At 41.1% G+C, this 12,168-nt stretch overlaps 1 protein-coding gene across 2 annotated transcripts in view; it reads left to right on the plus strand.

Annotated features, from left to right (window-relative positions):
- lrp2a (low density lipoprotein receptor-related protein 2a) overlaps positions 1–12,168 on the plus strand; it is a 268,484-nt gene that overhangs the window by 68,634 nt on the left and 187,682 nt on the right. For both annotated transcript variants that reach the window (XM_067987326.1, XM_067987327.1), the window contains exons 5-7: positions 5,512–5,622; positions 9,558–9,671; positions 10,921–11,037. In XM_067987326.1, coding sequence (XP_067843427.1) covers positions 5,512–5,622; positions 9,558–9,671; positions 10,921–11,037 — 342 coding nt within the window. The remainder of the gene's footprint in view (positions 1–5,511; positions 5,623–9,557; positions 9,672–10,920; positions 11,038–12,168) is intronic.

Here is a 12,168-nt window from a genome sequence, read left to right on the forward strand (position 1 = left end):
GAATAGTGGAGGCGTGGGGATGGCCTTAGCGAGGCGTTCGTCGTCATCGATGACATGTTGAAGGCTGCGGAGAACATGGCGTAGTTTCTCCGCTCCGGGGAAGTACTGGACGACGAAGGGTACTCTGTTGGTTGCGTCCCGTGTTAGTCTTCTGAGGAGGTCTATGCGATTTTTCGCTGTGGCCCGTCGGAACTGTCAATCGACGAGTCGAGCATCATTTCCCGTTCTTACGAGGGCGTCTTTCAGCGTCTGTAGGTGTCAATCGCGTTCCTCCTCGTCTGAGCAGATCCTGTGTATTCGCAGGGCCTGTCCATAGGGGATGGCCTCTTTGACGTGGTTAGGGTGGAAGCTGGAAAAGTGGAGCATCGTGAGGTTGTCCGTGGGCTTGCGGTAGAGTGAGGTGCTGAGGTGCCCGTCTTTGATGGAGATTCGTGTGTCCAAGAAAGAAACCGATTCTGAGGAGTAGTCCATGGTGAGCTTGATGGTGGGATGGAACTTGTTGATGTTATCGTGTAGTCTCTTCAGTGATTCTTCACCGTGGGTCCATAGGAAGAAAATGTCGTCGATGTATCTGGTGTATAGTGTTGGTTGGAGGTCCTGTGCAGTGAAGAAGTCCTGCTCGAACTTGTGCATGAAAATGTTGGCGTATTGGGGTGCGAATTTGGTCCCCATGGCTGTTCCGTGTGTTTGGGTAAAGAACTGGTTATTACAACGGGTCATTCTCTGTCTTTCTCTTCCTTTTCGGATATTTCTCTCTCTCTCTCTTTTGTTCTGGCCGTTTGTATATTCGGTGGTCCTGTAGGTAACATATCTCTGTCTGAACACTTTGATTGCCTTGACAACGGCCAGTTGGAAAGATTATCTGTAATCATCAGGTATTGTTCTCTGACTATAAATGCGGTAACATTCAAGGAATCCTACACTTCACCTGACGAAGGAGAAAGCCTCCGAAAGCTTGTGATTTTCAAATAAAACAGTTGGACTATAACCTGGTGTTGTAAGATTCCTTACATCTGAAATACATTGTTATAAACAGAAAGCAATATAATCTGTAAACAATTCCTGAGGCTGATATTTTTGATTTTTTTCCCCCCAATGTTGTACTGTTAAACATTAAATAGTGTTGGTTGAATAATTTGAGGGTTTCAGCTATTAGAGATTTTGAAGGAAGAATAAACTAAAAAATCCTCCCAAGAAGGAATGGTTAATATAGTTATTATAAATTCATTGTTACAGGTTCAATTTTAGGATCCTGTCTAATTATTTTTATGTTTTTCCTACCCGAAATCTACAGTCCTCCATTCCTTGCTGAATCAGGAATTGACTGATTTTTTTTCAATCTTCGAGTCAGTATTTACTGCTGTAACTGGCAGCCTGGTCTATAAGTTGATAAGTATGAGCATGAAGAAGATGTTGCTTCAATTATGCCCTCTTAATTTATAACCATGTCTTTTGGTTTTCTTGTCTTAGTTTTGCACCAAATACCTCCTTATTGATTTTCCTCAAGACTCAATTATTTGAACAAAAAACTTGCATCCTGTCTCCCTCTGTTAATAGTTTAATATTCTAAAACCCAGAATCCTTTTTGATGCACTGCTTAGAATTTTATCCACTATCTTTTTGTGAGTCTGGTGACCAACCTAGATACAACACTCTGTGAGTGGTCTGACTAATGCTTCATTCTTACATTGCGTATGATTGTCATCATCTAATCCATTTTGAAGATATTAATAGCATTTGTATGGGGAAGAGGCATGATTTGGGGATTTGCATCGAAGAAAAAGAGGTTGGATATGACCAAAAGACAGAAAAAAAATCATACTTCTCCATTTTAAACATGCTGCAAAAAAAAATGCTGCTTTAAAAAAATATACTCAGCACAAACCATGAATCCACAAACTTAATTGTTTTTAAAGAAATAATATTTTAGGAACCTAGTGGGCCTGGATTTGATATAACAATACATTGTCTGACAGGGCATACTGTACATCCATGACCTTTCAACAGTAAAGTTTCTGATCTTGTCCAGCCTGTCAGCAGGAAGTATTGAATAAAAACTAAGAGCTTTCCAATGAGAGAAAAAGAATAAAATATTTGAAAGGTAATCCCTTCAGATCATTCTCATACACCTCTTAACAACTACTTACAGAGCAACATGACATATACCTAGCAGCAAATAATTGCTCTCTCAGCCAGAGACTAAAATAAGAAATAAGATAAATAATGAGTTATTTTAATATATTTTCACACATTTTCAGATTGGCAGCCCAAAAATGGTGCTAAGGTACATTTGGTAACAAATGTTTAAGGGACAGAGCAGATTACAATCTGGAAACAACTGAAGAGGCACTCTTGTGAAGGGAGGAAAGTCTGGCTGAAAATCTCTGAAATGAACGGATAGCTCTTGAATTTTCTTGTAGGGATAGGTAATCTTACCCATTGCATGGAGAAGGCGAAATGAAAAGAAATATAGAAATTATTGCCAATTTCAGGGCTCTGTGCCTAACTTGATCATTATCTTGTAGGACTTTGTTGAAGACATATTACTGACAGATTAATATACTACGGTAGTTGCAAAATTCCTTCTACATTTTGATGTGTTTACAGATCATTGTAAACAGTCTGAGTATGAAGTTTCTAGATTTAACAAGTTATTACATTTTACAGTCTGTTAGACATTTTTTACCGAAAGTATGAAATGCAAGACAGTACGGTGGAATAAAATATTCTCCAATTAATTAAACTAGAAGACCTGGCTTAAGAACTCATATTTTATTAAAAAATAATTGTTTAAGAATGTATACAGTTGTATAAAATGACAAGGATCAATGTAGTCAAATTCACTGAAGCTTAAAGAATCAGTTTTAGGTTTCCAAAAGCATATAAAAATTAATTATTGTATTACCATAGAAACATGACTGAAAAATGCGTAAATAAGGATACTTGATCACAGAAAGCAAAGCCAGTGACGAAAGTGTGACAAACCTCAAGTAAGAAGCATGCTGCTTTAATTCTCAGTGCCTTGGACACATTCATCACCCAGCACATTAGTTCAGTAACCCACTTCCTAGGTTAACCATATGAGTCATGAGCCTTTGATTGAAAAGCAAATTTTTGATGTAATCAATGGAAACTCAGTTCTTCCAAACTTGTTTCCACTGCCAAAATGGATGATAGGAACCTAGGAACATAAGAATTGCTAGATGAAATAAAGACCAAAGTCCATCTAGTTTGCCTTCTACCATCTTGGTAGTCGCATGATACATTGATAATGGAGTTGTTGACTAATCATAGCAATCACTCTCAATCAATTCAACAGACCCAGACATGCAGCGAGGAAACCCCCAGTGATAAAGTTTTGGGAGCCACAGGTCCAAAGTCACCTGTTCCTCCCAAGCATACTACACTTACCATATGTCATGGTGGAAGCCAGGAGAAAGAATAAATAATCAAAGTAAAAAAGATATAAAAATTAAATTTTAGGGGCAAAGGGTTAAGAAAAGATTGGACAGATAGAGAATAGGGTCAGTGGGTGGGCAGGCAGGTGAGATTTCCTTTGTGCGCTATGTGTAACAAAATTGCAAATCCATTTACAAAGAGCATATTTTCTATTTTGTTACACTTAGCACACAGAGGAAATCTTTCCCCAGGGATAGATTTAAAATGTGTAGTTTTTTATTTATAGCTTAAGTTGTGTTTTAATTGTATGTTTTATATCAGTTAGTGTTACTATCATAATATAAAGCTGCTACTACCTGCTTGGGCCAGAAGACAAGAATTTCCCAGGACTTGTTTGGCAGCCTAAGAGTTAAAAACACTGAGCAAACAGCAGACAACTGGTGACTCAATCTATAGGCGTAACTTTTTCTCCTACTTATTTGAACGATGTCGCCATGATGGAAAATCTATTAAATTCGTTACAACAATTTTATACCCAAGTTTTTATTTTTCATAATCATCGCAGATGAGATTTCAGAATTAATCTTTAGGCACAGATTTGAGAGTGGTCTTCAGGTAACATGAGACAGCAGTGACATTTTAAAGTGGAATACATTTTTAGCATTCTTATTTGCTGCAGTCACAATGGGAACTTTTCTAAGTGTGCTTTATTTGTGATATTTTAAATATTGTAAGATTCTCAAAAGGAATATATTGTTTTTTTTTCCTCTTCTGTCGTGGGGACATGAGATACCTCAAATTGATGAAAAAATCAAATATAGCCATGATTCATGCACTCTAATAGCGAGCAAGAAGTAAAGGTTATGTGGCATTAGTTCACAAATTTGTTATTTAAAAAAAAATAATTCTTGGGATGTGGGCGTCGCTGGCAAGGCCAGCATTTTTTGGCCTTGAGAAGGTGGTGGTGATGTTTAAGGTGGTGGATGGGCTGCCAATCAAGCGGACTGCTTTATCCTGGATGGTGTCGAGCTTCTTGAGTGTTGTTGCAGCTGCACTCATCCAGGCAAATGGAGAGTATTCCATCACACTGCTGATTTGTGCCTTGTGGGTGGTGGAGAGATTTTGAGGAGTCAGGAGGTGAGCCATTAACCGCAGAATACACAGAAAGATGCCATAAAGATAAACGTGTGTCGCCAGAAGCCCTTAAGAGTACAGAACGTTGTACAGCCACTAACTATATGCACTTTAACATAGTCCAAGCAGCAAAAAACATACAGTGTAATACAAACAAAATGTCTCCCAAAACTGCAGCATTTTACCTGCGAGCAGGTGAATATCCCTTTAAGTACTACTGGAAATGGCTACCTCCACCTTGTACTGCCTATGGTTTGTGGGTAGGTTGACTAACAGGTGGTAACAATGTGGATAAGGATGAAAAAGGTATCAAATAGACTTGCACTCAGTCAAATACATGTTGATAAAATGTTTGCTCAAATTCACTAATTGCTGGGGATGAATGAGATAAAACAATCAGATTATAGCAGTTATTTCCTGCTATTGTTTGAGCCCATGCCCTTTCAGAAATGATAATATATGTGAATGTGTAAATCTTTAAAAGGCTTAGAAGAGCAGATTCAGGGGATAAGATGCATAAAACTTGAAGAGGACAAGTTGACAAAGCTGTAAGAAAGCATAAATGAGGCACAGAGTACAAAAGTGAAGAGGTAGATCTATACAAATATTGGTTAGCCCGCAGTGAGACAATTGGGTTAGAAATTGTACTTCACTACGCCAGTTTTTTCAGGTGCAAAGTGGAAGCATAGGTGCTATACACTGACTGTCCTCCATTTGTGTCATATGATTTTATGATTCTATGTGGATGGAAGAATTCAAGGGGGAAAGGAAACTAGTACATGTCAGACAAACCTTAAGGCTAAAAAAATCTTGGATTTTGCAGAGGTCTTAGGATGTTCAGATCACTTTCAGTCTTCACCCTAGCACTAAAAAGTACATTCTCTACACAACACACGTACATAATATATGTATGACTTGTTACTTTAGAGCATATGAAATACATTAGTAATTAATTTTTCTCCCTTTCTTTCTCTTTAGATTACCCTATTTGCACCCAAATGGAGTGTTCAAGTGGAGCCTGTTACAACTCTAGCCAGCATTGTGATGGAGTGCTGAACTGCAGGGATGGAACAGATGAAAACAACTGCAGTATGTTCTGCTTTTCTGATGTTTAGATCCTAGCTGTCTGCACAGACCACGGGGGTAATTTTAAACCCAAAGAACGGGTGGGTTGGGGGTGGGTGGGAGGCTAAAATAACAGCTTTTTGAAACACGACTGGATCCAACGTGCCCACTTCCAGAAGGTTTAACCCTGGCAAATTCAGATGTGCTTGCACAGTCGAAACCCAGAAGTTGTGACCCCTATTAATGCTGGCGGGTGGATCGTTAACAGGGCAATTTACCTACTTGACGTACTTAAGGTAAGTCATTTTTTGTTGATTCTGAACCTGAAAAGAATTTTACTTCATCTGCCAGGATTTCCCGTGGCTTCTGAATCTCGCCATTGAAACGGAGGCGAGATGCAGCCGAAGTTGATTTGGCCCTTTAAACCTGTGATTGACACATCTCAATAAAAGCTCAGGCACTGCAGCTGGTCCCTCAGTTCTCTCAGGCAAACATTTGGCTGAGAGTTCATTGTTTTGAGACTGAGAGTTCATTGTTGAGACAGCTTTAGGAAAACTTTGGAGCCTCTCAAACTAATAAGATCAGGATGGGGGTGGGGGGAGGGTGCGCAATGGATGTATTCCAGAGGACATCTGAGGAGGAAGAAAATGACCATCTAGGGCAGGCACATCCTGCTGTGTTGGGATCTGCAGGTGCACAAGAGAGAGGTGACCAACAGAGGGGCCGACGTCGCAGGCGGCACTACTCACATGAGAGGGTATACAGGCAGAGGCTGAGCTTCCTGGACCCCTCTGAGGAGCACTGTTTACGCAGGCTCAGATTGTGTCAGCAGGTGGTGTCAGACATCTGCAGCCTCCTTCAGGAAGAGCTGTTCCCTGGTGGCCACGCATTGCCTGTCACAGTAAAAGTAACCACTGCCCTCAATTTCTTCGTCTCTGGTGCCTTCTAGGACACCATCAGTGGCGTCTGCTCATAAGCGTATAAGGCAGGTGACGGATAGATTGTTTCCCAGGGCGTCTGATTACGTGAACTTCCCTCACGAAGACATGAGCCAGAATGAGCGGGCAGTTTTGCCTTCCTGGCTGGCTTCCCACGAGTGCAGGGTGCAAACGATTGCACACACGTGGCAATCCGAAGACCACCACATGAACCAGGAGTCTTCGGCTGAGACATGAGATCGCTTTGAGTGGAGTTCCCACTTCCATGTCCCCTTTCGCCATCATCCCTCTCCCGGACCAGCGCCACATCACACCCACCACTCTGCTGGACAGCAGCTTGGTGGACATATGTGGTGCGTTGTGAGGCCATGGTTAAGGTATCTGTCATCCTGTTTAAGGCGGCAGACATGCTGGCTTCCAAAATATGCACGGCCATGGTGATGGGCTGCGTATACTCATTTGAGAGGAATGCTTGAAGCTCCATGGAGGCGGCCACTCTTTCCATGGCAATCATTCTCACAATTACCTGCAACATCAATCCACTAATGTTGGAGTTGGACTCCTCCATCCTCTCCGCTATTGTGGATAGTGTGTGAAGCATGATTTTCAGTACCTCGCAAAGGTGCAGCTGTACCTCAATCAATCTCATTTTCAATGATGGCCAGCACCTGTGTCCAGCTGAGCAGAGCTTGGAGAGGAGTGCACCCTCTGACGTGGACTCTCCATAGCTGCCCCTGCCACCAGTGTCTGCTTGTGCTCACTTATGAGTTGTGAATCACCAGGTGACAACCCAACTGTCTGGCTAACAGGACCTACTGAAGTGCGAGTATCTGCATTGGTACAAGGCTGTATGTTCTGTGATTGGTACAAGGTCCTCTGAGGAATCGATGTCTTCCATCTCGCCACATCCTTCTTGTACACAAGGCCCTGGAAGACAACAGAAAGCAATATGAATTAGTCATTGGCAAAGTAACAATCTTGCCAATCACCATACTCGGTTCTGTCAGAGTTCAGTCATTGATGAAATAGTCATCACGTGTGTGAAAGATATTTAGGTTCTGTCACCAGGCATTTACGGTTTCCCAGTCTCTCCATCTCTGATGGATAGGGATGAAGCTTTCCCACTTAGCTCCACGGCCTCCTCCTCTGCATCTGTTAGCTGGACTATTTGTGGAGGTCCACCTCTAGTCTTCGTCCTGTTCCTTGCGTTTTGCGCTCTCATCTCTCACAAGGAGTGAAAGAACAGACCTGTGAGTGACTGAAGGTGCCTTATTCACCCGATAGATGCAGTGCGTTGGGTGAAACTGACTTTCAGACAGATGCATCAAAGGGTCACTGTCACACAGATACATCATTTTTTCAGGATTGGGATGAGTGGTAGTGGTGGGTGAATAAATAGGGAGGTGAGTAAGTACATAGGAAGTGAAGGATGGTTGCTGCTGAAACTTAAGTGGGTGTGAGGAGTGATATGATGGAATAGGTGTGCCAACACAGAGTGAGAGGGGGTGTTGTAAAACACAGGATATGGATGAATCAGCAAATGCACTCACTATTCCTGACCTGGTTAGGTCATTAAAACACTTCCTGCACTGCAGCCAAGACCTGGGCAACGTGCTTCTGTTGCTCACCTCTTCTGTCACCTCCAGCCATGCTGCCTTGGTGGCAGAACTAGGTTTCTTTCTCTCACCACTTGGGTAAATGACCTCCCTCCTGGTTCTCACAGTACCCAGCAGTACTTCGTGAATCATCCGAGAACCTAGGTGCTGCCTTTGCTCTATGTGAATCCATGCCTTCACTTCCTCCTTTCTCCTCCCAAATCCATTTTTTGCATTGACCGTATAAATAGTGCACTTCAGATTGCGTCATCCGGGTGCACAGTATACCTGCTGCACAGCTTGGAGATGTGAAACCCGGAAATAAAATGAATTGCTTTCAGTTGAGTTGAGATCGTAGATTCTGATGTGCTCACTTTACTTCCAGGTTTCTCATTCAAAAATCTACCCACCCACTGAGTTCCCGGCTCTAGATAAAAATCATGGTCCATGTCTGAAACAATTTAATATGTCCTCTGTGGTTCAGAAAAATGAACAAGTGTGTGTTGCAGCAAATCTAACCAGAAGAATATCTTATCAATTCATGGAGACTGATAAAGTAGTAATTATCATGGGGAGGAGCAATGGAAATGAAAATTGGGTTGATTCTATAACGAGCGGCTGATCAGTTTTATGCCCATGTGGCAAGTTGAACATATACTCCGCCATCTTCATGAATAAATGTTTGGTACACAATTTTTGTGGCATGCAGAAGAGCTATACATAATTTCTATCATAATGGTAATCGTATGTAAATGACATACCAGTGTGTTCAACATGAATTATTCCAATGTGTCATGGATTTGCAAACAAACAAATATCACCTTCACAAGGAAATACACTTTGAGGATTGGTTTCTTCTCCTAGATTAGGGACACAACAGTCACATTGGCCTAAATCCTAAAAGTTTTTCTAAGGTAGCTTGTTTTCTTGACGCAAATCCGGATGCAGATTGAAGCATTTGATTTTTGGGGTTGATTGCTGAACTGTTTTTCCAAACTGCACAATCTGCTAATGTTTTATATAGAATTACATAGAAATTACAACATGGAAGCATACTATTTGGCGTAACTATTCAGTGTTGAATCCTGTCCTCTTCACATGCACACTTTCCAGCAGGGGCTACTGGACAATGATCAGAAGTGGGAACCAGCGGATTATTCCTAATTTATAGTGCAGGACACATAAGCTAATTGTATCTTTCCAGTTGCTGCCCTGACTTAGACCAGCTAATTCAGCATAGTCAAGGGCGTCCTTCCTGAACTACATGGCTCAGGAACACATTGGGTGGTGCACTTACCCATCAAGCCATAGAGAGTAGAACTGTATAATTTACAAACTGAAATTTGCAGAAAAGAATGTGAATGCTGTGTTTATTTTCTCTCTTTCTTCTCCCCCTTCCCCTCATCTCTTTCCCTATCCTTTGCAGCTCAGAGGTGTAGCAGTGGTCAGTTTCAATGTGCCAGTACAGAATGCATCCCACAGATATTTGTATGTGACCACGATGATGACTGTGGAGATGGAAGCGATGAACAAAAATGTGGTATTGTATTCCTTTTAATTTTCTGGAACAGTTATTTCATTCTATCATACCATTTGAGTAAATTAGAAGTCTTCATAAACTTACTGGGTAACAAATTTAGGAAAGGTTAATAAGTTACTATAGGCTAATTGGATGCCCTACAATTATAGTACTCAAAAAACTTCTTATCTTTTTTGGGGCAGTTCTGTCTCATTTTGAGAATGCAGCTTCAAAACCACCAACTAACATTTTGAGAGACTTTGGTGACCAATAGTGTTGAGATTGAAGCCTATACTCCTGTTTTAAATGTAATAATATTTGCAGCCCAGAAACTTTGACAATTTTAATTTCTTTTATTCATGTGTGAATTTTGAGCTTATCAAGATGAACTATCAGCATTGAGCATTCTTAGGTCAAGTATAGAAAAGTTAGAATGCAAACTAACGCTTCCTTTCTCTGCCCCAATGTTGTGTCTCAGGATAACACCCACTACTGTACCAGTCTGATTTTTAAAAAAAATTCTCTCTTGTATGGGCTTTCTGCATGAGATTACTAATTAGTATCAAGTTGGGGACAGTTTTGTGTTGGCCCATGCATACTAGGAACTGGTTTAAGATTTTTTTTTCTGAAAAGGCTGAACCTTTTAAAATGTCTTTGTAATTAACAGGAAGTCCCTGTAAGAATGGAATTAGTTAAGACTGCTTCTGTTTGTGGAATTGAGTCTGCAGCACTCACGATCCGGGGCCAAAAAAGAACACATGACCGGCCTCTGGTGCTACATAACTAATCATGAGGAGATAGGTGGGAGCAGGCTGGGGTGACACTCTCTTCCATGTCTCTCTTTTCTTGTGGGGAGGTGCCTGTCTCCACTTGGCATGCCCATACTTGCAACAATACAGGTTGAGATATACAGCCTAAGACACAGGACATTACACTTGCAATGTATTTCCACATATTTTCAGCTCTCGGCCATTGTGAATCATTTTGTATGTGTAATGAATGGAAATATATAATCAGTCTATGTAAGTGTAAATTGGTAGGTCATTGTGTAAGAGACCTTAGAATTGGGGCACTTGTTTACGGCTAGAAACCTTGCTGGATTTAGGTTATTTTTAGTTGAAACACAGATAAGCAACAAGTTATGAGAGTAACATTCATAAAATACTGTTTTGATCTAAAAATACATTCTAAAACTGTGAATGGACATTATTTTAACATTTGTGATATGATAACTTCTAATAGTGTGAGAATACCCTCTTCTGTTTCACAGTTTATCCAACCTGCACAGGAGATTATTTTACCTGCCCCAGTGGCCATTGCATTCATCAGAATTGGCTCTGCGATGGAGATGACGACTGTGGAGATAATGCTGATGAAAGAGGATGTGGTAAGAATGTGGACAGTCAGTGAGTATATTAAAGTTTAAATGGGTGAGATTGGTAAATTGTTGAATAAAGATTACAGAATTTAACAATTGTGCACTCATCTTGAATTAAAAATTAAGCAATGTTCGTAGTCCCAGCACAATTAGTTATTTTTCAATTGTTTGGTTGACTGCATCATTGTTGCTTTAATGGAACCCAAAGAAAGTAACACAGAATTGGGAACAAATCTCTACTTGCAATAATGTAGTTCTTCAGGGTTGTACTTTTGAAAATTCTAACATGAACTGTCTTGATTGAAAGAGAAATAAAACAGAAAATGCTGGAAATCCTCAGCAGATCAGGCAATATCTGTGGAGAGAGAAACAGTTAACATTTCAGGTTGATGACCTTTCATCAGAACTGCACACTCCCACTTATTCTTCCAGGGTTGGGAGATGAGACCAGGGACATCCCTCACTCTCAACCAGTTTTCTCTTCTCTCCTCTCCTATGCTACTTTCCTATCTGTTTCCTTCAAATAGGTTTTGTTTTCTTCAAAAATTCAAGTTTTTTTAAAAGACCGAAATAATTAGAATGAGGAAAGACTTATCACAACGCCATGTACAGGGGTGACGGGTACTATAGATACTTATAATGAGTTTTCATTCAAACATGCCCCACAGACTAAAATCAATACCAAGTGCAGTTTTTAAGTCAAGTGAATTTAGAAGGGATGATTGAAGGAGAGAGGGAAATGGGAGTAGGAGGAAAGAGGGAGGAGGAAGCAATGAACAGGGGGAAGAACAGGCATTAGGAGGGAGATGAGGGGTGGAAGGGGCAGAGGGGGAGGTGGAAGGATAGAGAGGGTGGAGGGGAGGGAAGCAGCGGCAAAGGGAGCAGGGTGAAGTGAGGGGGAGGAAGGGGAGCAGAGGAAAGGAGGGAGGAAGGGGAGGAGAGAGGAGTAGTAGAGGGGGTAAGGCATGGTTGGGTCTAAGCCCAGGATTACTTGACCAATGTAGTGGGAGGTTGGAGGAGTGGCTGAACAATAATGAAAAACCTAAAAGTTAGGATGAAAACTGACCAACAGAAATTCCAAGATGATGGACTACGGTGCATAAAACCTCCAGAGAGGGACACATTAAACATGTCTATAGC

Source organism: Heptranchias perlo, chromosome 7, assembly GCF_035084215.1.
Source record: "Heptranchias perlo isolate sHepPer1 chromosome 7, sHepPer1.hap1, whole genome shotgun sequence".
Classification (NCBI taxonomy): Eukaryota; Metazoa; Chordata; class Chondrichthyes; order Hexanchiformes; family Hexanchidae; genus Heptranchias; species Heptranchias perlo.